The 24,195-nt window shown below is 42.1% G+C and overlaps 3 protein-coding genes across 4 annotated transcripts; all 3 read left to right on the plus strand.

Moving 5' to 3' along the window:
* The first annotated feature begins 186 nt into the window (after nucleotides 1-186).
* Nucleotides 187-7,055, plus strand: LOC145490951 (single-strand DNA endonuclease ASTE1-like). 2 transcript variants are annotated; one of them, XM_081470069.1, is made up of 6 exons: nucleotides 187-316; nucleotides 777-2,396; nucleotides 2,947-3,027; nucleotides 3,501-3,630; nucleotides 4,062-4,188; nucleotides 4,480-7,055. In XM_081470069.1, exons 2-6 carry the CDS (start codon nucleotides 1,175-1,177, stop codon nucleotides 5,197-5,199), a joined length of 2,280 nt encoding a protein of 759 aa, XP_081326195.1. In that variant the 5' UTR covers nucleotides 187-316; nucleotides 777-1,174; the 3' UTR covers nucleotides 5,200-7,055. The 2 variants fall into 2 exon arrangements, with proteins under 2 accessions (XP_081326195.1, XP_081326194.1); XM_081470068.1 differs by having other exon boundaries at nucleotides 187-2,396.
* LOC145490484 (single-strand DNA endonuclease ASTE1-like) lies at nucleotides 7,006-17,146 on the plus strand. Its single transcript, XM_081469593.1, has 8 exons — nucleotides 7,006-7,242; nucleotides 9,808-10,262; nucleotides 10,542-10,624; nucleotides 12,387-13,616; nucleotides 14,161-14,235; nucleotides 14,650-14,779; nucleotides 15,210-15,315; nucleotides 15,611-17,146. The coding sequence occupies exons 1-8, from the start codon at nucleotides 7,006-7,008 to the stop codon at nucleotides 16,124-16,126; spliced, it is 2,832 nt and encodes a 943-aa protein (XP_081325719.1). The 3' UTR covers nucleotides 16,127-17,146.
* Nucleotides 17,147-18,946: 1,800 nt separating this feature from the next.
* LOC145490761 (single-strand DNA endonuclease ASTE1-like) lies at nucleotides 18,947-24,130 on the plus strand. The gene is made up of 3 exons (XM_081469859.1): nucleotides 18,947-19,772; nucleotides 21,383-22,587; nucleotides 23,318-24,130. Exons 1-3 carry the CDS (start codon nucleotides 19,264-19,266, stop codon nucleotides 23,506-23,508), a joined length of 1,905 nt encoding a protein of 634 aa, XP_081325985.1. The 5' UTR covers nucleotides 18,947-19,263; the 3' UTR covers nucleotides 23,509-24,130.
* Nucleotides 24,131-24,195: the final 65 nt, after the last annotated feature.

Here is a 24,195-nt window from a genome sequence, read left to right on the forward strand (position 1 = left end):
GCCTTTACGTGGACAGTGGCTTCGACCGTCAATTTGGAGGCCAATACGAGGAGTTTTACAAAGTCGTTCTGTCGTTTTTCGACGCTCTGGATTCTCGGGGTGTAGATTCCTTTGTAGTGCTCGATGGCGCTCATGATCGAAGCGATAAAAAGTTAGACACTTTCAAGAAAAGATCAGTGTAGAGGATCCAAGCTGGTGACGCGCTGTGCAACGGTAGATCAACTGATGGTGATGTCTTCGTTCTGCCGCTTTTGTCAAATCTTGTCTTTGTGCAAGCGCTCAGGGATCGCGGTGTAAAATTTGCTGTTCCTGACTGGTAAGTTTTAACGCAATGTAAAATAAAGTAGATTTTACAGATAATGATAACGTAGGAACAACAAAATAGCGAGCGTCTTTTCTGCGAAGTCATTATCCTCTCTGCGAAGCTTGCGTCCTGTCTGGTCTTTCTGCGAAGCAAGGCGTCTTTTCTGTGAAGTGTGTGTCCTTTCTGCGAAGTGCTCTTCCTTCCTGCGTCTAATACAGGAAGGATGTTCAAATGTGGGCTATAAAATGCTGAGCTTTGCAGTGTAAATGAATGAATGGTAATTAATTTTGTAATTCAGTTTGTTATCGTAAGCGGTTTCCTGTTTCAGTTTCGCTTTTGCACGCAGTCCCTATCACGCAACAAGGAAATGCTGCGCAACGAACCCAAACAATAGTGTGAAAAGATTGTGTAAATGAGGTTGATGAAAGTAAACAGGAGTATTTTGTGTACGATCTTATACCTATTTCTACAGGAACGATCGCTGACTTGAAAAGAGTGAAACTGGCTTACTTCAATTTCCGCTTCTACTTGAGCTTGTTTATGTCAATGAGTAGTAAGTGAATCGGGACTGCAAGAGAGCCTTTCCCTGTTTCAGTAAGGAGAGCTGCACTTGTAATATTCCCGGCTTAAACCGGTCACATTGGGCCAGGGATTATACAAAACATCAGTTACTAGTAAGTTAACATACAGTTAGTGCTAACTGCACTCCCAACACTGCAACCCGGAAATCAAACTGATGTATAACGCCAGAAGTCTAAAAAGTTTCAAATTTGTCATTTCGTACATATGCGCACGCAATGTAAGGCATACTTTTTGTTACTTCATACTCCTTCCAGATTACGAAGGACGAATTAACTAGCTGTAATTTTCATGTTTCTTTTCAGTGAAGCGGATTCTGAAGTCGCCTCCTTGGCCAACGCTTATAACTGCCCTGTATTAAGCAATGACAGCGATTTCTTTATCTTTGATATCGAAGCAGGCTACATCCCACTTTCCTCTTTCGACTGGAAGTCTAGTCGCCTAACAGCCAAAATTTTCCATCGGAGAAAATTGGCGTCACACTTAAGAATTCACGCAGAATTGCTGCCTATGTTCGCTTCTTTAGTGGGCAATGATTACGTCAGCATTGATGCATTGGAACCGTTCATCCATGCCCTTAGTCGCAGTCAGTATTCCATGGATCATTCTAGCAAGAAAGAAGCCAGATTTGCTGGGATCGCAAATATGCTTTCCACCGTACCTGACAAATTTGTTCTCCAAATGGTGTCGTCTTATGGCGGGATTCAACTAAGGCAAGCTGTTGAGCATTCTCTACAAGAGTACTCGATCACAGACTCGAATTTGTTGCGCTATTTCCAAAAACGCGTGATCAGTAGTTCTCTCAGAACCCAAAACGGCCGAGAAATCGACGAGTGGCTTTTGCGCAAGTTCCGAGAAGGACAGTTTTCTACTAATTGTATGAGCGGCTTAACATCGGGAAAGGTCTTGCTCAGATTCCAGGTTGAAAACTGTCGGGAAAAGTCGGCGAATTACTGCTCCCAGAAGCTGAGGCGGTTTGTTTATGGGATTTTAAACGATGATGAAGTTTACAACCGGAGAGGAAATGTAGCGATGGTTGAAGAATGGGACAGAGAGGGTTTGACGGTGAAGCCGTCAAATGTTACTCCCTACCAAGAGGGTGTGGTCCGAGTGAGTCTTATCCCATGCCTTGATGCTGAAAACAGACTAACGGTTTTGCTAAATGCGCTTAATTCAAATACACCTTCCATAAGATTGTTGCCGGAGAAGTTTAAATTAATTGCAGCGTCACTTCGTTTTCTCAAGAGCAACGCACAGCCACCTTTGAAGACGAATCACCTTACCGCCATACTCTGCAGTTGTATTAAACTACAGGACGGCTCGTGGAAACAATACATCTCCCTATCTCAGTCGTTTGATCGGCAAGCGGCACAAAGTTTTGCTCAGTGGCAGTGTGTTTTGAGAGATGCTGTTCATCTGAACTTTGTTTTGATTGAGCCTGTTGAAACACCATGTATTCACAAAACGTTTAATGGACGACTGGCGCACTGTCTGCTGAGCGAACTTGATCGAGGTCAGTCTCCTTCCTGATAAATGCTTGCTTGTTTCTTTTTATTTCAAGGGGGAGGGAGGAGGGGAGGGGGATCGCGTAGAGTTTATGCCAATGTTTGTTTCGTTCCGATATTTTTTGTTGGTATAGTGAGAGAGTCCATGCACTGTTAACGCTGCACTTTGCCACAATGTTTCCAGGAACTTGTTCTGTTTTCTTTTGTTCTCTAAATGTCAAGAATTTATCTCCTTAGCCATTGCCGTACCTAGAACATTTGAAAGGAGCAATGTCAACTAGTAGTTTTGTCAACCTCGTGCCCAGGGAGCTTTGAAGGGATAAGCCTTGGTCACGAGTTGGCTTCAAATCGAGGGCGACCATAAACTAAGAGACTAACACATAGGTGAAAGAACCTTAGGTAATGATAAACTGAAACAAGATCTAGGTTTGTTGTGATTGATCGATTTCAAATTTAAAATTGAAACAATAAGACAAAATTTTTTGATATGTGCTATCCATTGTTGTTAGGTCCCGCGAGGTTTTTCAAATTAACATAAATATTTCCTCTCTCATTCAGGTCGCATGCCAGAAGAGTTGCTTCCGTCTTACAACAATCGCTTTCTTTACAACGAAATTTGCAATGCGTTGGAGATAGAAGGTAGAATAAGAACGTTCTCAATTACAATTTACTTTTCGTTTTATAACTACTCTCATTGTTAATTTAACGTTGTTTAAAAAAATCGTTTTGAAGCGTTAACGATGTACAAACGTAACTTCATTATCATGTATTTTACAATTATCTAAAGAATACCTGCTTGAAAAGGAGACTGAAAAGCAATCAGTGTTTTAGCATGAGTTCACTGTCCGTGAAGAATGTCGGACGAGTGAAAACAATATGAATGGGATTGGGGCGAGAGGATGAACGGTGAACCCGAAGAGAACTCAATCTACTTAAAAAACTGATTAACATTAATCGAAAACATGAGACAACACAGCGTAAGAAATTAGTTTAAAGTTGATAAGGTACAAAACTAAGCTATTGGATTGGCTTAATCTGACTTTGAGTAGCCACGAGTCCAAATTAGTAATCCATCTTTTGTTTTATTTTATCTTCCTTCCTGGTGATTATAGGCAAGATTAGCGTTGGCCTGAACACAAAATATCCTGGTGTCACACATCCAAAGTCGTACCAAACATGGGACAGTTGCCGTCCCCCGGCCCAATCTTACGCTCCCCTGGACATCAGGAGTGCTGTTTACAGGTACAAATATGTTCTTTTTATCTACCCCTTTCCCATCCCATTCCCCCCGTTTTCTTTTCTTTCTTTTTTTTTTCGTCCCCTTGACGATTATAAAGAATATTGAATGCCTGTAAACAGACTATTTTTCCACAGACTACACGGGAAAAACTTTTATGATTTTATTAAATCTGATTACTTTATTAACAAGTTCCTAAGACAAGTTCCCCTCTTCAGTACATACAAAACGAGACGAACGAAGTAGAACACACCAAGTGGACAAAGTCTTGATGTACTGCCAAATTCTCAGAACTTCCTGTAAAGGAATTGCGTCGCAAACAGTTTAGAGAATTAATGTTGTAATAGCTCTTGCATGGCTGGTAAAAGACGCTAAATAGTGTCGAGTTCAAGTTGTAACTTCATTTAGGTGACAGCTCCATTTAATTTATTTTCAGTCCAGCAAAACGATGGGAAGCACATGGTCATACACGACAGACAAACCAGGTGTCTACGAGGCAACAGCAGCAGCAACAACAACAGCAGCAGCAGCAGCAGCAGCAGTGGCTGTCTTCATCACAATATGTATGTAGTCAAATATCTTTGCAGGGTCAATCAATCAAGTCTATTAATTTTATGCATCGCTGTTATGATGTAAGGAAACTGGTGTCTTTGACTTCGTAGAAAAAAAAAAACGATTTTTGAAAGCTCCCGCAGCTTCTCGACTAACCTCCGTGCCTCCAATAGTCGCTCTCCCTAAGCTTCCGGAATAAATTTGACTCAAGGCGCCATATCGAAACATCACGGTAAGACGTTTGCGACGTCGCCATTTCAACCGCAACTTTTACGAGCTTTAATTATTTCTCTTTCTTCCAGAAACAGAATGCGTCCCATAAGCGACATGACCGACCTATGTATTACTCTCCAGTTCCTCAAGGTGGAGCAAGTTGGAGCTTGCCCTTGTCCTCTAGTAAAGGGTATTACCAGGAACAACAGTATGCCCAACCCAGCGTCTATTCAAGTGGTCATCACGCTGGTAAACCTCATCCAGTGACACCTACATCCAGTAGAGTAGCACAGCGCGCTTACACACAACAAAAAAGAGAAGCAGAAATCTCTACCGGGATTCAAAACTTAAATCTACGTGCAAACCCGAGCCACAGCAGCAAGAATTACGCAGCAGGTGAGAACAGGCACTCGCCATCTGCGCTACGACCGAGGGAGGTATCGCCACCGGGATGGGTGTCGCCTGGCTCCAAAAGTACGTCGGCAGCTTCTTACAATCCAGTTGATTATAGGAATGAAGGCAAAACACCACCGAATGCCAGACCCCCTCGCGCCAAGTCTACAGCACCGTACCCATCAGCTACCCACTGTTCCCTCTCCTCCACTCGGCGGAGGGATGAGCCAGTATCTTTATCTCCATTACGCAGTGGTTATGGTCAGCGGTTTTTCTATGATTCGTCTTCACTGGACGATTTACCACTCCCTTCTGATGAAAGTTGGTCAGTGAGGGATTCATCAAGGTCTTCCGATGAAAGCTGGTTATCCGACTATTACAATGATGACGCGGAGCCCTATTTTGAAGATTTTTGATGATTTTTCCCTTGCAAGTCAATAGCGAAAACTGCCGAAGAGTTTGGATTAATAGGCAACAGTGACTATGTTCCGGCTGTCAGTATTATTTATATTAAGATAACTCAAAACAGTTTCCAGCATTTAGATTTTGATTTAGTCATGGTAGTTGATTTTGCAGTATTTCAGTTTGTAATTTATCCTCACTACATTTCTATTGTTGGGATCACGTTAGACTAAGTTATGGGAGGAATCCGAGACCGCCTAAGCAAAAGATATGCAGCAAGGCCAGGTGAGCGGTGGTCACTTCCACCAGGTCCACCAGGGGAGGATGGAGGGGCGCAAAGTGTCTTCCCACGGCAATCTCGTCAAACTGCAAGATTTCGCACTGCCCAGCCAGATTTTATGTTCGAAAGGCCGCAAAGGATCATACTAGACGCCACTAACCTAGACCCTCGGGATTAGCGGAATGTAACCCGTTATCGCGAATCGGTCATTATATATGCAGTGAGAATAGTTGAAATAGTTTACGATTCTAAATTCATATTATCTCACCCTTTAAATTACTTTACACCTTTTTGTGGTGTTACTAGTTACGTCGAAGTAAAGCTTCTCAGAAAGTGTTAACTTCACTGTTTTCCTGCTGTTTTTAACGGGCCACAGTAAGAAATATTACTGAAATTTGTGAGTTTAAATAACCATTTACCTTAATTACCAGACGTTTGCCGGTGATCAACAAAAATTGAAAGCTGGGCTTCGCCTTCTTGGTGAGCCGTCAGTGCTATGAAAAGAATCTGGGAGATTTGCGTCCTCAGTTAAACGTCATCGCTTCTGCATGCATTGCGTGCCGTTTATTAAACGTTGCCAAAAGTTGCGTCTTATCCTGCTGATTGAAATTTGGTAATATAATAAAATTTCACCGTGCCGTTTTTGAATTATAAGCCCCTAAAGCTGTAATTAAGGCTGCTTTTAGCAGGTCATACTGTTGCTATGGTAACCTATTGTATCACGAAAATAATAACAACGTGTTCACCAATGATTGGGCAGCTTTTTGATATCATGATTGTAGCATCAAGTGATAAAGCGTGGTTATAACGACCCCTCAAAATCTAAGTGCTGGAAACTGTAACGGCAGGAATCGAAATGTAGTTTTATATTACAGCCAAGAATGTGAGTACAATCTCCAAATCCAGATAGAAATATGAAAATTCATGGCAAATTCGGCCTCATGGTACATATTCTCCATAAACTGAAATCCAAAACTTGATCATTTTCTTTACTGGTAGAGGAGGGTAAATGAATATACAATACGTATAATGCAAGCCATTCTATGATTTTTTCTAGCTGTGTTGTCATTACGGTGCCCAGAATATCGTTTTGTAAACAAGCCATCAAGATTAAAGAGGCTCAAGCAAAAAGGTTTAAATTTCAGTAATAATGGATTATGTAAAGCTTTGAAAAACACAAAATATTGATGTACAAATAGGGCAAAAATATTTCTGCGGTGAAGACGCCTCGCCGATCTAAATGGTGCACGCTTCGTGATGGTTACAAAACAAGTTCTTTGAAGTTTAAGAGTATATGTCAATAAGGATCAAATAAATCGCGGACACAGCTCAAAATTCAATTCCGCCCATACTTTGTCCATTGGTAGTGAAAAAGACATTAAAAAGGAAAGTTAAAGAAAGAAAAAATTATAAAAATTAAAAGAGACCTAATATTTTAAATTACAGAAGATTAATCTGTATACATAGTCTTTCGTAATAAGTTGTAGCTTTTATATCGAATTGTTAATGCCTGATGTATTTACCGTGTTTTTAAATAAAGATGATGATGATGATGATGATGACCCCGACCCCGGCCCTGTTCCGACCCCGACCCCGACCCCGACCCCGACCCCGACCCCGACCCCGACCCCGACCCCGACCCCGACCCCGACCCCGACCCCGACCCCGACCCCGACCCCGACCCCGACCCCGACCCCGACCCCGACCCCGACCCCGACCCCGAGTCCTCATTTTACTGACACCCTTTGTTTCACACACTAAAATAATTTGTTGTTTGGTCAGTATTTGTCATAGAAAATAGTTCTCGTGGATTGTATATTCTGAAAAGTAAAACCAATATAACTGAACTGCCCAGAAAGGAGATTTGCAACCGAAACCGAAGATATCAACAAAACGCAGCTTCATGCTTCAGTAGCCACCAAATATCGGCATCTCATAAAACCCGAAACAACGAAACGAAACCACCGAAACCACCGAAACCACCGAAACGAGCGAAACGAAACCACCGTAACGAAACCACCGAAACAAGCGAAACGACCGAAACAAGTAAAATAGTAAGTAAATAAATAAAAATGTTTTAAAAAAACAGCCTTGATCTCTGGAAAGTTACTATGGCAGCCTGATCTCGTACCCAGATCCTGCTCTTTAGCCACACGCGTGACATCATGACATTTTGAAAGATGGATGAGCACAAGGGTGTCTACGATTTGCTTCTTTGTAAATTTGCCCTGATTACCCATAATGTCCATTAGAGCGTGAAGGGGTCTATTCTTAACGCTCAAATAATGAAATGTGTTTTTTTTTGTTTGTTTTTGTTGCTGTCGTTTTCTCTTCAGCATTTGTCGCTGATATACTGATTGCAACTGAGATAACGGTTAATTATGAGTTGTTCCCAAGAAAATTTATTAAAAGATCGTTGAGTTTGATTGTCAATTGAAGCTTTTTTCATTCCTCACTCCCATGAACTAACCTCTGCTGAGTGAACCCTAAAAAGCTGATTCCCCCTCCTCCCCTACCATACAGTTTACACGCAATCTAAGGGGAAAAGTAGCGATACCGACTGAGACGTTATCAATGAATACTTCTTATCCTAACTTTTCTATTACTTTCCTTTCTTTTCTTTTCCCATCTACTTTGGTCGGCGTTCCACCCTTAAAATACATACAAAAATACAACAACATTTTCTTTCAGTCTTTACAAGACAGCTGTACTGCTCGAAGTACTAAATGTAATATAATTCTGTCTTTCGCTGGCCCGTGGTTTTGTTTTGGTCGTTTCGTATCGTATTTGTCGTATCTGTCTTTCGTTTTGGTTGTTTCGTTTGTTTCGGTGGTTTCGTTTCGCTCGTTTCGCTTGTTTCGGTGGTTTCGTTTCGTTGTTTCGGGTTTTAGTACATGCCCCAAATATCTTGTGTAAACAAATTGACAGTTGTCATGAAAACAAGCAAAAATCTGCTTGAGTCGACCTCCAATTTAATTCATTGTCTAGATAAAAGGCAGAAACCAAGTCTCAACTTAATTTAGCTTATCATATTTTAATTTTTAATGTACTTTTTGGCATGCGATCAATTGTTTCTTGATGGTCATCTTAGTTGTAACTTTAATATGGCGGCAGCAGCAAATCTCGAAAATAAGCAAATTTCAAACAAAAGTGCGTTTACCGTAAAACTAAAAGGTATCCCAAAATATTTCAAGTATTTCTGTGAACGTCTATCCTTATACTTTATCTGCAATATAGTTATTGGGTTTTTCTTCGCGAACCGACAAGCGTTTTCGGCCGTTGTTTAAGGTCATTCCTCACATTTGCATTGCGCATCCTTACTGCGCATAATTTATGGCGTCATTAGCGCGCACATTGAAAACATGACGGGTTTGCCTGGATATTGAGCTCTGTCAGTTGAAAAATGGCTCTAGCTCACCAACGAGCAAGGGCACCTCAATTTTTTTTCCAGTCATTGTAATCAACTAATCATAAGCTTTGCGTGAGAAAAGACTTATTTAATTTCTATTGCTGAAAATTGAATAAATAAGAAAAATAGCAGATACAATGTGGTCTTTTCTATTTTGCAGTCGGTAACCACGTCAAGAAATTTGGTTCAAATTTTTAATCAAGGATTTAGCTTTCCGTCTGAATCACACTTAAAACGTTTATTTGTGTCCGACACATTGTATTGACTGTAGTTTAATGTGTGTTCTTATGAGTCCGGGCTCACAAAGATGTTACAATTACTGGGAATGTGTTCTTATGATAAGCATTAAATAATGCCAAAATGGGGCATTTTCAATGCCTCATTGCTCCTTAATGAGCATGGGCACCCCCTTTTTTATTTCAAAATTGAAGTTATCATATGACAAATATTGAGTGGGCAAAGTTTGAACAAAAATCTATTGTCACTTTTTATTTCAGAGGAATTACCTTAAGGGTACCACAGAGCTATTGAAAAAAACAGCTGCAAGGCGTCTTTGCGCAAAAATTCATAAACTATTTATAACTAGAAAATATCTGCTTTTCATGTCATCAATGAATTGGTCAAGGCCCTAACTATAGTGTTATTGCAAAGGAAAATTCACAGATGATTTTCGACTTGACGCTGACGAGCTATGGATATGACAGAATTTTGATAGTTCAAATATCGAAATTTGGCTCTCGATCCGAAATTAGGGGTTTCTATTTAATTACTCTCAAAAAAATAAATATTACAACAAACTAACCTTGTTTTGTCTACTTTGGCACAAGGGCCTATCAATATAGAAAGTACGAGTGAAATCGATTATTTGGCTGTGTCCGCGATTTTGATGAACATATCTGATTTTTACTGACTCAGACTCTTAAACCTTTTCAGGACGATTCAATCAAGATGGGAGTTCGCGGACTTACCAGCTATGTCAACTCAATCGAAACTCTCTGGAAACGTCAGACCAAGCTCAAAAACACAAAACTTATCATAGACGGGTCCGGCTTATGTAACGATCTTTACAGGAACGCCTTCGACTGTCGACATGGAGGCCAGTACGAAGAGTTCCACGACGCTGTACTTTCGTTTTTCAATGCGCTTGATTCTAACGGTGTAGAATCCTTTGTAGTCCTCGATGGTGCACAACATGTAAGCGACAAAAAGTTAGAGACACGCAAGAAAAGGGCAAATCAGAGGATCGAAACATCTTTTGCCTTAGCCGAGAATCGGGCACCAGAAAACAGCGAAGACTTTCTTCTTCCGCTTTTGTCGAAGTTTGTGTTTCTGCAGGCGCTGATGGATCTCACGAGGGATCACGGTGTCAAATTCGCGGTCTGCGACAGGTAGGACGCATTATTACATTATTATAGTAGTAACAGTAGTAAATGTTTGCATGCATACAGTCGAATAGATAGGTGACTTGGAGACTGTTGCCAGTGACTGGACAGATATCTCCTTTGTGGTACGGCGAGATTAAAAATTTACCGAGCGAAGCAGCCATGCCTATGCAGATCACTTAAGATGGTGACATCTTGGCGATGTCAGCTGTCAGAATGAACTAAATAATCTGCATTTTAGCTTATTTCACCAATTTTAGAATAACAGTACTTTTCATTTATTAGCCTGCGTAGCAAACGCTGGAGTAACGGCGAGAAGACGGTCGCGGGCGTAGACACGCAAGGAAAAGGAAATGCTTATTCCACTTGTCGACATTTTACCGAACGCGCCCTAACATGCCGCTCTCCCTTGGGGCGCCAACTGTCCCATGAGAACCAATGATCATCAATGTCCGCCAAATCAAGCGCCCAGCTTGAGTCCGCTAACAGCAAATAGTAATGCGCGTTACATAATGACCGAGTGTTATTACGCGAAACGTGACTCTCGCCTTGCAGCATATGGAGATGTTGTGTTACAAAAGTTTGAATTTATAAAGGTTTGGATGAGGAAAATAATCGACATTATAGCTGAAATTTTGATATTTTTCAATAAGAATGACTTACCTCAATGCCTTGTTGTCTTTTCTAGTGTCTTCTCGCTTCTGAGCTCGATCCGAAGCCTTTTTACCGACTTATCGCTTTTTGATTTTCCTCTCCTTTCTTAGATTAAAATAATAATAATAACTCCTCGCATCGTAAGCTTGGGCCGCCTGTGTTAAAATTTTCTCCTTCACTCCCACGAGTATTTGATAAATGGATTACAAGGACATCCTGTCCACATATAGTACTAGACTCTAAGCATCGGTTTTAGATCGATGTGTTTGCCGTTTTGCGAAAGACCTCTCAACGTTTCCTGAACAGAAAATTCGGATTATACATGAATGTCAAATTTCTAATGTCACTTTTGACCAATCAAATTGCACTATTGCTTCCCGTTCGTGGGCGAACTAAACTGCGAGAAGGCTCCCTTGTTGTTTGGGTAGCGTATCGCGGGCAAGGGCGGCGGAGCCGCAACCGCGAGCCGGCGAAGCTGGCGAGAAGAATGGGGCGAGGAGAACTTTACCTCCCCCCATTCTTCTCGCCTGCTTCGCCGGCTTGCGGTTGCGGCTCCGCCGCCCTTGCCCGCGATACGCTACCCAAACAAGAAGTGAGCCTGCTTGCGGGCTAAACGGAGCTCGTTAAAATGGTTGGGATTGCAGGCGATTCCTTTTCTCCCCACCCCCTCCAATTCTCGCTCACCCCCTCCCCACCTCTCCCCAATTTTTTGCTCACTCCAGGCGCACTTCTTTGCTCGCCCGCTTCCTCGCTCGCTTGTTCGATCTCTTAGACTGGTGGCAGTCTGTTTTTCTCTCGAATTTCAGAAGGGGTTATGATGCGAGACGTTTTGGCTAAAGGGGAATGGGACCAGACATGGGCGCGGCACGCACGAGAAGAAAAAATTTTCTCGTCTCGCCTTCTTCCCTACTCGGCCACCGCCATACCGCCCTTTTGCGTTCGCGATGACTAAACACTCGTCGTAGTTCTAGCAGACCATCGATGTCTCCGCCTGGAAAAGGAAAGTAAACGGTTGCTACGCAGGTCATCACTCGAGCGTCTGCTATGCAGAGTATATTTTTATCCATACTACAGGCAAATGAATTGAGATTCTCGATCCTCGATCTTCCGACGAGGCACGACATTTAATTAAACAGAGAGTAATGGATTGAAGAAATGAATCAGTTTGGTGACGTTAGCGATATTGTTTCAGTTTCCAGGCCTTTTGATTCTTTTATACCTGAAAGATTTATTGCAAATAAACAACTAACGTAGCTACTTGGTATGAATGTAGATGCGGCGAGAATTGTTGAATCAGAATTTTTTTCTTGGAGTGTTTTTCATAATAAACAGACACCGGAGACCAGAATCCTTGATTTGAGCGAGACGACGAGCATCCTCGACCTTTTCATATCAAAGTTCCTCCCCCCTTCACACCCCCCCCCCCCGCCCCGGGAACAAATGCAATGACAAAAGGATACAATTGCCTTGCCTAAGCACATCTTTATGTTTCTTTCAGCGAAGCAGACAATGAAATCGCCTCCTTAGCCAGCGCTTGGAACTGCCCTGTTTTAAGCAATGACAGCGACTTCTTTATCTTTGATATCAAAGGCGGCTACATCCCACTTTCTTCTTTCAATTGGAAAGCTGGTTTCTTAACTGCCGACATCTTCTATCGGGAAAAACTGGCATCACACTTTGGAATTAGCGAAGAATTTCTTCCTTTGTTCGCTTCTTTGGTGGGGAATGATTACGTGAGTTCCGAGGCATTGGCAGAGTTTAGACCCACACTGAATTGCGGAAAAGCGTCAAGATTTGCAAGCATTGCTAACATTCTGTCTCACTCCAGGACAGAAGAAGAGGCGCTCGAGTCTGCTCTACTAATGGTAGAGTCAGTGGTAAGCAGAGATAAACTAAGACAAGCTGTCAAGCATTCTCTCCAGGAATACAAGATCACAGAGTCACATTTGCTGCTCTATGTCGACAGTGGTGTGGTCGACAGCTCCTTGAAGACTCAAAATGGCCGTGAAATTGAAGGATGGATTTTGCCCAAGTTTCGCAAGGGACTGTTCTCCGCCAAATGTATGAACGCCTTGACAACGGGGAAACACTTTCTCAGAACTCAGGTTGAAAACTGTGAGGAAGTATCGGCTAATCAGTGCTCTCAGCGCCTGAGGAAAGTCATGTATGGCATTTTAAACGATGCTGCAGCTCACGATGGGGAAGGAAATATAACGATGGTCCAAGAATGGGACAGAGAGGGCTTAGAGGTCAAGTCGTCAAATGTGCCACCCTACCAAGAGGGCGTAGTCCCTGGAGTGAGTCTCATTCCAAGCCTCAAGAAAGATGAAAGATTAGAGGTTTTGTTAAATGCGCTTGATTCAAACACAGCTTCCATCAAGTCCTTGCCGGAGAAGTTTAAATTAATTGCAGCCTCACTTCGTTTTCTCGCAAGTAACGCACAGCCATCGTTGCAGGGGAATCACATCACCGCCATACTCTGCAGTTGTATTAAACTAGAAGACGGCTCGTGGAAACAATACATGAAAAGCACAATCAGTCAGTCGTTTGATCGGCAAGCAGCACAAAGCTTTGCTCAGTGGCAGTGTGTTTTGAGAGATGCTGTTCATCTGAACTTTGTTTTGCTTGAGCCTGTTGAAACACCGTGTATTCACAAAACGTTTAATGGACAACTGGCGCACTGTCTACAGAGCGGACTTGATCGAGGTGAGTCTTTTTCCGGATGAATGCTTGCTTGCTTCTTTTTCTCTATTTCGGAGGGGGGGGTGGGTTTCAGGGGGGGAGGGAGAAGGGGAGGGCTGAGTCACCTGGGGTTTATACCAACTACGAACCCCATGCACCGTTGGCAATGCACTTTGTCACAATGTTTCCAGGAACTTGTTCTGTTTTTCTTTTGTTGTGTGAATGTCAAGAATTTATCTCTTCAGCCATTCCAGTGCCTAGAAACTTGAAACGAGCTATGTCAACAAGAAGCTATGTCAACCTCATGCCTAGGGCGATTTGCAGGGATAAACGTCCTGGAAACGAGCTGGCTTCAAATCGGGGGCGACCATAAACTAAGAGGCTAACACTTAAGTGAAAGAAACTTAGATAACGATAAAACGAAAAAGGAACTAGGTTTATTGTGATTGATTGATTTTAAATTTAAAATTGAAACATTTAGACAAAATGTTTCGAAATGTGCCATCCACTGTTCTTAGGTCCCGCGAATTCTTCGAATTAACGTAATTATTGCCTATCTCTCTTTCAGGTCGCATGCCAGAAGTGTTGCTTCCCTCTTCCAACCTTCTTTACGGAGACATTTGCAATGCGTTAGAGAGAAAAGGTAGAATAAGATCGTTCTCAATTACATTTTACTTTTCGTTTTATGACTACTGTCATTGTTTCAACGTTGTTAAAAAATTCACTGTGAAGCGTTAATGAAGGAATTCCTGCTTTCTAGGGAAAAGTACGCTAAAAGGTAATCAATGTTTTAGCATGAGTTTGCTTTCCGTGAAGAATCTCGGATAAGTGAAAAAAATGTGAATGGGATCGTGGCGAGAGGAGGAATGGAGAACGCGAACAGAACTCAATCTTCTTGAGAAACCGAATAACCTTAATCGAAAACATGAGAAAAAAAAGGCGAAAGAAATCATTTTAAAGTTGATAAGGTACTACTGGACTGGCTTAATCTTGCTTCAGTTAACCACGGACCGATCTACCTTTTGTTTTATTTTATCTTCCTTCCTGGTGATTATAGGCAAAATTAGTGTTGGCCTCAACACAAAATACCCTGGTGTCACACATCAGAAGTCGTACCAAACTAGGAATAGCTATCGCTCCTCGACTCAGTCTTGCTCTTCCATGGACAGCAGGAGTGCGTTTTACAGGTAGAAATATTTTCTCTTTATCCACCCTGTTTCCCACATACCATCCCCGTTTTTTTGAATGTATTGAATGTCTGTCAACAGACTATTTTTTCGCAGACTACAAGGTCAAAAATTTATGATTCTATTAAATCTGAGTGCCTTATCAGTAACAAGTTGGCAAGAATGTCTTATTTCATTGTGTGTTCAACATTTAATTTCTCATAACCACTTCACTGCATACAAAACGATGCGGGAACGAAGTAGAACACGCCAAGTGGACCAAGTCTTGACATGGTACCAAAATCTCTGAACTTATTATAAAATAATTGTGTCGCCATCAGTGAAGAGAATTAATGCTTTACTAGCTCTGCCATGGCTGATAGACAAAGCCAAATGGTGTCGAGTTGTGACTTCAGGGTGAAGGTGACAGCTCTGGTTAATTTCATTTTAGTCCAACAAAACGAAGGGAAGAACATAGTCATACAAGACGGACAAAGCAGATGTCTACGAGGAAACAGCAGCAGCAGCAGCAGCGGCGGGTATCGTCATCACAATATGTACGTAGTCAAATATCTTCGCAGGGTCAATCAATCAATTCTATTAATTTTATGCATCGCTGTTATAATGTAACGAAAACCTGCCACTCAGCCGCTGGTGTCTTCGACCCCGTAGAAAAAACATATTTTTGCAAACCCGCACAGCTTCTCGACTAACGTCCATGTCTCCAATAGTCTCTCTCTCTAATTTGACTCAATGCACCGTACCGAAACATCACGGTAAGACGTTTGCGACGTCGCCACTTCAACCGCAACTGTTACCAGCGTTAACAATTTCTCTTTCTTCCCGAAACAGAATGCGTCCCATAAACGACATGACCGACCTATGTATTACTCTCCACTTCCTCAAGGTGGAGCAAGTTGGAGCTTGCCCTTGTCCTCTAGTAAAGGGTATTACCAGGAACAACAGTATGCCCAACCCAGCGTCTATTCAAGTGGTCATCACGCTTGTAAACCTAAGCCAGTGACAACTAGATCCAGTAGGGTAGCACAGCGGGCTTACACACAACAAATAAGAGAATATGAAATCTTTGCCGGGATTCAGAACTTAAATCTACGTGCAAACCCGAGCCACAGCAGCAAGAACTTCGCAGCAGGCGAGAACATGCTCTCGCGATCTTCGCTACGACCGAGGGAGGTATCGCCACCGGGATTGGTGTCGCCAGGCTCCAAAAGTGCATCAGCAGCTTCTTACAATCCAGTTGGCTATAAGAATGAAGGCAAAACACCACCGACTGCAAGACCTCGTCGGCCCAAGTCTAAAGCGTCTAAGCCATCAGCTAGCCACCATTCCCAGTCTTCCGCTCGGTGAAGGAATGAGCCAGTACTTGGATCTCCAGTAGGCGGTGATTATGGTCAGCGGCTTTTCTATGATTCATCTACACCGGGGGATTCACCACGGCCTTCTGATGACAGACGGTCAGTGAGCGATTCACCAAGGTCTTCCCATAAAAGTTGGTCAGACTATTACAATGATGTCGCTCCGCCCGATTATGACGATTTTTCCCTTGCAAGTCAACAGCGAAAGCCGCCGAAATATTTGAATCAATAGGCATCAGTGATTATGTTTCGACTGATAGTATTATAAATATCACTGATATTTATAATACTATCAGTCGGAACATAAGCTAGGGTGGGGAGGGGTCAGGGTGTCTGTATAAGACAAGGCAGACGCTGAGAAGTGATGTCAGACATCTCGGAGAATGATTTAATACACGAACAATGACAGGGAGTTAATAATTGTTCAAAGAATTTAACGTTTTGCTATTTATAGTTGGAGCACACTGATTGGAGTACAGCTCAGGGAATGAACTAAGGAGGTCTGTGAGAACCTTTCTTTGGCCAGAAAAGAAGGCCAGTAGTCCAGTCCTTGAACCCTCTCGAACTCTCCGGACCCTTCTCCGCTATATATAGGAGTTCAACCCAGATGGGAGAACGATCTCTCTTCTCCCTCCTGGGTTCAACCCTTGTATCGAGCGTGGAAGGGAGTGTTTAGGGACTGGACTAGATAGCTAGCTAATAATCAATCAGAATCGATAGTTATCTGTTTATCAGTAATTTCGGCTTAGCTGATGTTATAAAAGTTGCCGAGTCTTCGTATAATCTGACATACCAAAATAATAACAACAACCTTATCTTAGACTGATTGTTCACGATACCAATGGATGATCTTTCGTTCACATACAACAAAAAGACGTCTTTTTTTTTCGATTCCGTATTTCGCAAAATTGTAGATCTAGTTTTAGCGTTTATTTCTTTAAAGCAGAAATCTTTCTTTAAAAAAAAAATGGGAATTGAAAGATATATCTTCAGTAAAAATGTAGTGTAGAGGGGGGAGGGTGGAGGAGGAGGAAGGAGAGGAGGAGGGGAGGAAAGAAATTGGGAGACTTCGACTGGAAACTATTATGGAACCTGGTACCCACCTCCTGTTTCTAAATCCTCCTGTCCCCCCGCCCCTTCCGTCACCCCGACGCATTTTGGAGCAGCGATTCCGAGAGTAGAATACGTCATTCCAGATTTAGTAAGTTTTGAACTTAATTTTTCACCAAGATGTTGCACGTGTAAAATATCTTAGCCAAGTATATCGTATTGCTTAGTATATAAAAAGGTATGTAGTTTAGCTAAGCGTTTCCTAGATTCGACTACATTGTATGGAAATATGTGCTCTCAGATTACAATTGACAATGTAAAATGTTTTGCAACAAATATCGCGTTTACAGTAAAAATGTGAGGTGTTGCTGTAGTTCACCTACATGTTTGTGACTTTGTGCGCGCGTGCACTCGCGAGGTCCACACGCAGCTAAGTTTGGCCATTGTTTAGTCTCAAAATGATCTGATGATTATCTTGTTTCTCTATACCGAATCTCTACATTGTAGTCACGAAAGTACGTTGATTAGCATACGAAACGTCAAGATCATAAAATGCACGTTTTTAAAATGTTTATCACCGCTGTTTGTGTTATATTTTTAATCAAAGTAAAAGTGATTTAGTCTTGATAGACTACCAAACTCTCGCATCTAATGTTGTAAGAAAATGTATGTTAGACAGGTACCAGCAAAACATTTTTTTTTTCAACCTTTTTTGTTGCGGATAATAAATGTTAATCGAAACAAGAAAAGCATCGCTTTTATACCGGGCTTTTGGTTAAAGCCTTCGTTAATAACTTTAAACTGTGAAGTGTGTAGCTTTGACCATCGAGTTATGGGCTATAAATTAAACCAGAGTGAATGAATGGAGGACGACGAAGAAAAAAAAAAAAACGAATATGATCCACGTTCTCTCCGATCGAAAACCTCTCCAAGTACTTTCTAAACTAGCCCTGGAGCAACAAGTTATAAACTCGTACCTTTTGATGCTGGTCAACCAAATATTTTATTATTTCGTCAGGTAAAGGGCTGTAGAGATCAGCTCCAGTCCTGAATATACTAAAGCCACGCCATAAACGGAAGAAGATAGAAATCCGTCTGCGTTCGCAGGGTACTTTCGTGTCCACATACACTGTGGTCCGCGTTCTTTATCAGGACGCCCAAAAGAAAGATCACCGCGCTCCGCCATAGACACGCCGCGTCCTTCATGACTTCACAGAGTGTTGCTTCCCATACTTATATCTTAACCGATAAACAATAACGGCATAGAAAATGTAGGTTTACATTACAGCCAAGAATGTCATTGAATACCACATGTGGCACTAAATTTGTGCAGGAGTTTATTTTTGCGAATCGGCGATTTTTTTGTATTTTGCGGAACTAATTTTTGCTATTGAAAATATTGATTTTTCTTGCTGGATCCTAATTGTTTCGATTGTCGGGAAGTTGCATTTAATTGAAAATACAACATTTCCGCATTTTTCAAATTAAAGTTCATGCAGTTGACAAGTGAAAGAAAATGTAGAGATGTAAAACACAAACACACAAGTAATCAGTGTCACTCTATTGTAGAATGCCCTTCTGAATGTATTATCTTTGGACGATCCTTTCCTGTACTTTTTTTTTTATTTCTGAACGTTTTGTTTCTCATTCTATCGTTTTGACGTTTTCAATAAATGGCAGCAGCAAGATTCTACTTGTGATATTTTTATGTGTAATTTCGCCAGTGGAGTAAGTTTTTGCGGGAATTTTATTTTGGGGGAACGTTTCTTGCGGATCACTGTAAAAACTGCAAAAATTAGAACCCGTCAAAATTTTGTGCCACACGGTACAATGCCCAAATATAGATGGCAAGATGAAAGTTAATGAAAAACTCAGCCACGTGGTACATATTCTCCAGAAACTGAAATCCGAAACTTGATCATTTTCTTTATTGGTAAAGGAAAATAAAAGACGTATAATGCATGCGCAAGCCATATTTAATTAAGTTTCAGTAATGATGGATTATGTAAAGCTTTCAAAAACGCAAAAATACTTATGCATAAATAGAGCAAAAATAATGCTAGGGTGATTCTAAACCTTATGTGCCTGTGGAGGAGGTTTCGTGACGGTTACACAACGAGTACTTTGAAGTTGGAACATTTTGAGGACGATTCTATCAAGATGGGAGTTCGCGGGCTGACCAGCTACGTCAACTCAATCGAAACTCTCTGGAAACGTCAGACCAAGCTCAAAAACACAAAACTTATCATAGACGGGTCCGGCTTATGTAACGATCTTTACAGGAACGCCTTCGACTGTCGACATGGAGGCCAGTACGAAGAGTTCCACAACGCTGTACTTTCGTTTTTCAATGCGCTTGATTCTAATGGTGTAGAATCCTTTGTAGTCCTCGATGGTGCACAACATGCAAGCGGCAAAAAGTTAGAGACACACAAGAAAAGGGCAAATCAGAGGATCGAAACATCTTGTGCCTTAGCCGAGAATCGGGCACCAGAAAAGGGCGAAGACTTTCTACTTCCGGCTTTATCGAAGCTTGTGTTTCTGCAGGCGCTGATGGATCATAGCGTCAAATTCGCGGTCTGCGACAGGTAGGATGCAATATTACAGTATTAAATGTTAGCATAATAGTCGAATGGTTAGCTGACTTGGAGACTGTTACCAGCGACTGGACATATCTCCTTCGTTGTATGGCGAGAATAAAATTTGCCGAGCGAACATAAAGGATGGTTACATCTTGTCGATGTCAGCTGTCAGCTCTCAGAATGAACTAAATAATCTACATTTCAATTGATTTCACCAATTTCAGAATATTAGAATATTAGACTGCGTAGCAAACGCTGGAGCAATAGGAAGCGAATTAGAGCGGCGTAAGAGTGAGAAAACGTTCGCGGGCGGAGGCACGTGAGGTGAAGGAACAGAAGGAAATGAGGTGCTTATTCCACTTGTCGCGTGCGTCTCCACGCGAACTCGCGCCTTTTCACGATCACTCGAGCGTCTGCTAAGCAGACTTCATTTTAATTCATGCTAGCGCAAACATTCTTGGTTCTCGATCTTCCGACGAGGCATGACATTTCATTGAATAGAGGATAATGGATTGAGCAAATGCATTGGGTGACGTTAGTGATATTGTTTCAGTTTCCAGGCCTTTTAATTCTTTTAAACCTGAAGGATTTATTTCAAATAAACAACTAGCGTAGCTTACCCAGGATGACTGTAGACGTGGCGAGAATTGTACCGTGATTTAGAAAATGGAAAGGAAGGAAGGGAAGTGGGGGAGCGACGAGGTCGTTACCTCTACTTTCTTCCTTGCCCCCGTGGGGGGACTCCCATATGAAAAGGTCGGGGATACTCGTCGGAAAATTTGAATTAAACCCCCGAAAAGAGTTTGGGCGTGGCTCGAGCTTTATTTGATCCCTTAAAGATACTACTTAAAACGAAATAGGCTTCCGCTCAGTAAAAAGGACTGGAGAGACCTTCAGAAACCGGGCTTAAAAACGGAAAGAAGAGCGTTTTTAATTATTATTTCTTTGAGTACGTCTCGTCATAAACAGAGACCAGAGACCAGAATCCTTGATTTATACCTCTAAAGGCTGGTTTTCACTAGCGACGGAGTCGGAGTCGGAGTCGTAGTCAGAGACGTAAGAGTGCTTACGACCTAGTGAAAATCGAAAATCGGAGTCGTAAGCGGAGTCATAAGCTCGACGGAATCGGAGTCGGAAGAATCAGAACGTTTCCATTTCTTCCGATTCCGTTTACGACTCCGTCGCTTATGATCCAATGAAAACTAGATTGTCGGAGTCGGAACCAGAAGCGGAAGAACCAACCAATCACAAGGCCCAGAATGGATCATTGTAATTGGTTTATTCTTCCGCTACAGCTTCCGACTCCGACAATCTAGTTTTCACTGGATCGTAAGCGACGGAGTCATAAACGGAATGGTTGTTCTTCTTCCGACTCCGTCGGTTTGATTTTCACTAGTTCGTATCACTCTACGCTTCTGATTATGACTCCGACCACGACTCCGTCGCTAGTAAAAACCAGCCATGAGCGAGACGACGACCATCACTGACCTTTTCATATCAAAGTTTCCCCCCCTTCTCCCCCCCCCCCCCTCTCCCGGGGATGAATTTCATGACAAAAGGATACAGCTGCCTGGTTGCAACAAGCTTGTCTAAGTACATCTTTATGTTTCTTTCAGCGAAGCAGACAATGAAATCGCCTCCTTGGCCAGCGCTTGGAACTGCCCTGTTTTAGGCAATGACAGCGACTTCTTTATCTTTGATATAAAAGACGGCTACATCCCACTTTCTTCTTTCAACTGGAAGGCTGATGGGTTAACTGCCGACATTTTCTATCGAGAAGAACTGGCATCGCACTTTGGAATCCGCGCAGAATTTCTTCCTTTGTTCGCTTCTTTGGTGGGGAATGATTACGTCAGTTTCGAGGTATTGGCAGAGTTTAGACCCACACTGAATCGCGGAAAAGCGTCAAGATTTGCAAGCATTGCTAACATTCTATCGGACTCAAGGACAGAAGAAGAGGCGCTCGAGTCCGCGCTACGAATGGTAGGGTCAGCGGTAAGCAGAGATAAACTAAGACAAGCTGTCGACCATTCTCTCCAGGAATACAAGATCACAGAGTCAAATTTACTGCACTTTTTCGATAGTGGTGTGGTCGACAGCTCCTTGAGGACTCAAAATGGCCGTAAAATTGAAGAATGGATCTTGCTCAAGTTTCGCAAGGGACTGTTCTCCGCCAAATGTATGAACGCCTTGACAACGGGGAAAATCCTTCTCAGAACTCAGGTTGAAAACTGTGAGGAAGTATCGGCTAATCAGTGCTCTCAGCGCCTGAGGAAAGTCATGTATGGCATTTTAAACGATGCTGCAGCTCACGACGGGAGAGGAAATATAACGATGGTCCAAGAATGGGACAGAGAGGGCTTAGAGGTCAAGTCGTCAAATGTGCCACCCTACCAGGAGGGCGTGGTCGCTAGAGTGAGTCTCATTCCGCGCTTCGAGAAAGAAGTAAGATTAGAGATTTTGTTAAATGCGCTTGATTTAAACACAGCTTGCATCAAGTCCTTGCCGGAGAAGTTTAAATTAATTGCAGCGTCACTACGTTTCCTCGTTAATAACGCTCAGCCAATGTTAAAGGTGAACCATCTCGTCTCTTTACTCTGCTGTTGTCTTATTTTGGAAGACGATTCCACTGAACATAAAGGAAACGCTGAGACCAGTACGTTTGATCTAGGAGCGGCACAAAGCTTTTCTCAGTGGCAGTGTGTTTTGAGGGACGCCATTGATCTTAACTTCATTTTGTGTGAGCCCTTAACTACACTGTGTGTTCACAAGACGTTCAATGGAAAACTGGCTCATAGTCTGCAGGAAAAGTTAAATCAAGGTATATCTTTCCGGTACAAATGCGTACAGACAATTTGTTTTAAAATCTGACAAATATCGAGAGTGTCAAGGCTGTGTAGCTCTCTCTCCTAGTCATTTAATGCTAAAATCTTACTCCAGACCAAAAGGACTTGAAAGCCACATCCTTTGGCACCACGCACACCAATATAGCTTATATTAGGGCGTACCCTCTGGGGGTCCTAGAAATGGAACACACCAAGCTAACACAGTCGTGGGAAAAGGATTCCGGATATGGTTGGATTACCGTCTCCGAAAATTGACTCGGCTTGTAATTTTCGTCCAAGAAGCGTCAGCCAATTGGCCATTTCCGAGTTAGGTTGTGCCTCTGTTTCAAAATGAGTCCTCGTGCAAAGTCTTTCATATGAAGATGTATTTGATTTGCACGAAAGTGAACCTATAGCAGAATTGTTGTGCATCAAGTCTCATTTTGATATAGAGGCACAAGGGAACTCGGCAATGGCCTATTGCCATGTACTCGCTGACTGGTTGTTCTAGCATGAGGGAATTTTCACGGGGCGCAACTGTTTTCTACTTGCTGCTGTAATCGACTTTGCTTTAAGTAGGCTCTACTCTTTTCCTGGATGTTTCTTATCATCGGTTGTAGAGAATAAAACCTTCTCTTCTCTTCGCTTCTAGATTCAAATTATATAAACATCACTACATGCTATATTGAGAAACAGAATGAGAACTGTTTGCTTTACATCTTTCAGGTCGAACCCCAGAAGAGCTGCTTCCATCCTTTAGAAACCAGTTGTTTTACAAAGAACTTAACAACGCAGTAACTGATGGCTTACAGGCAAAGCTGATCAGTGATGAGGGGCAGAAAAGTTTCTGTATTTATTTTGTTGTCGTATTGCTAGTGGTATTTTGTTGCGTCGGATTCTCTCTTCTTCGAGTATGAAAGAAATTACTGCCGTATATTTCCCCCATTACGAACAACTTAGGCCCAGTGCACACTACAACACCTGAGGAATTTGAAATTACACGGGGGTTTCACTCTGAAAAATCATCAAATGTTTTCCATTCACACTACGCCGGAGAAATTTCAAAACGCAACAATAAACCAATCATTTTGGATTTGTGTTTGAGGAAAACTCGGTCAGCGAAATCACATTACTATCGTGATGTTATCGTTTTGGAAAAGCCCCGTTCTAGGTAGGCCTAGCCGTAGAAATAAAGTTGCGTTTTCAAATTGTTCCGGCGTGGTGTGGACGCTGCCTTGAAAGTATTCCCGTCGCGTTTATATCCAAGCTTATATAGTTTGGTGTCGTTTGGTTATATCGGATTTTCTCTGCTACGAGCATGAATCTTTTCTAGTATGCATTTCATTTCTCATGTCACGATTCGACAGAAAGTATTCCCGTCGCGTTTATGTCTAAGCTTACATAGTTTGGTGTCGTTTGGTTATATCGGAATTTCTCTGCTACGAGCATGAATCTTTTCTAGTATGTATTTCACTTCTCATGTCACGATTTAACGGAAAGGATTCCAGTTGCGTTATTTTGTTAGATCTTAGTTTTAAGTCGTTATCAACGAAATAATCTGGGTGTAAGATCATAACTGTCCTTGAAAAACCACAAGGAATGAC

Source organism: Orbicella franksi, chromosome 6 (assembly GCF_964199315.1).
Source record: "Orbicella franksi chromosome 6, jaOrbFran1.1, whole genome shotgun sequence".
Classification (NCBI taxonomy): Eukaryota; Metazoa; Cnidaria; class Anthozoa; order Scleractinia; family Merulinidae; genus Orbicella; species Orbicella franksi.

Excerpts from the sequence above, each read along its gene's own strand:
- LOC145490761 (XM_081469859.1), top strand. The coding sequence starts at position 19,264 with ATGTGCCTGTGGAGGAGGTTTCGTGACGGTTACACAACGAGTACTTTG. Across the intron at positions 19,773-21,382 it reads AAATTCGCGGTCTGCGACAG|CGAAGCAGACAATGAAATCG; the intron begins GTAGGATGCAAT and ends TGTTTCTTTCAG. Across the intron at positions 22,588-23,317 it reads GCAGGAAAAGTTAAATCAAG|GTCGAACCCCAGAAGAGCTG; the intron begins GTATATCTTTCC and ends TACATCTTTCAG.
- LOC145490484 (XM_081469593.1), top strand. The coding sequence starts at position 7,006 with ATGATGATGATGATGATGATGACCCCGACCCCGGCCCTGTTCCGACCC. Across the intron at positions 10,263-10,541 it reads AAATTCGCGGTCTGCGACAG|CCTGCGTAGCAAACGCTGGA; the intron begins GTAGGACGCATT and ends TTCATTTATTAG. Across the intron at positions 13,617-14,160 it reads ACAGAGCGGACTTGATCGAG|GTCGCATGCCAGAAGTGTTG; the intron begins GTGAGTCTTTTT and ends TCTCTCTTTCAG.
- LOC145490951 (XM_081470068.1), top strand. The coding sequence starts at position 1,175 with ATGTTTCTTTTCAGTGAAGCGGATTCTGAAGTCGCCTCCTTGGCCAAC. Across the intron at positions 3,631-4,061 it reads ATCAGGAGTGCTGTTTACAG|TCCAGCAAAACGATGGGAAG; the intron begins GTACAAATATGT and ends ATTTATTTTCAG. Across the intron at positions 4,189-4,479 it reads GGCTGTCTTCATCACAATAT|AAACAGAATGCGTCCCATAA; the intron begins GTATGTAGTCAA and ends TCTTTCTTCCAG.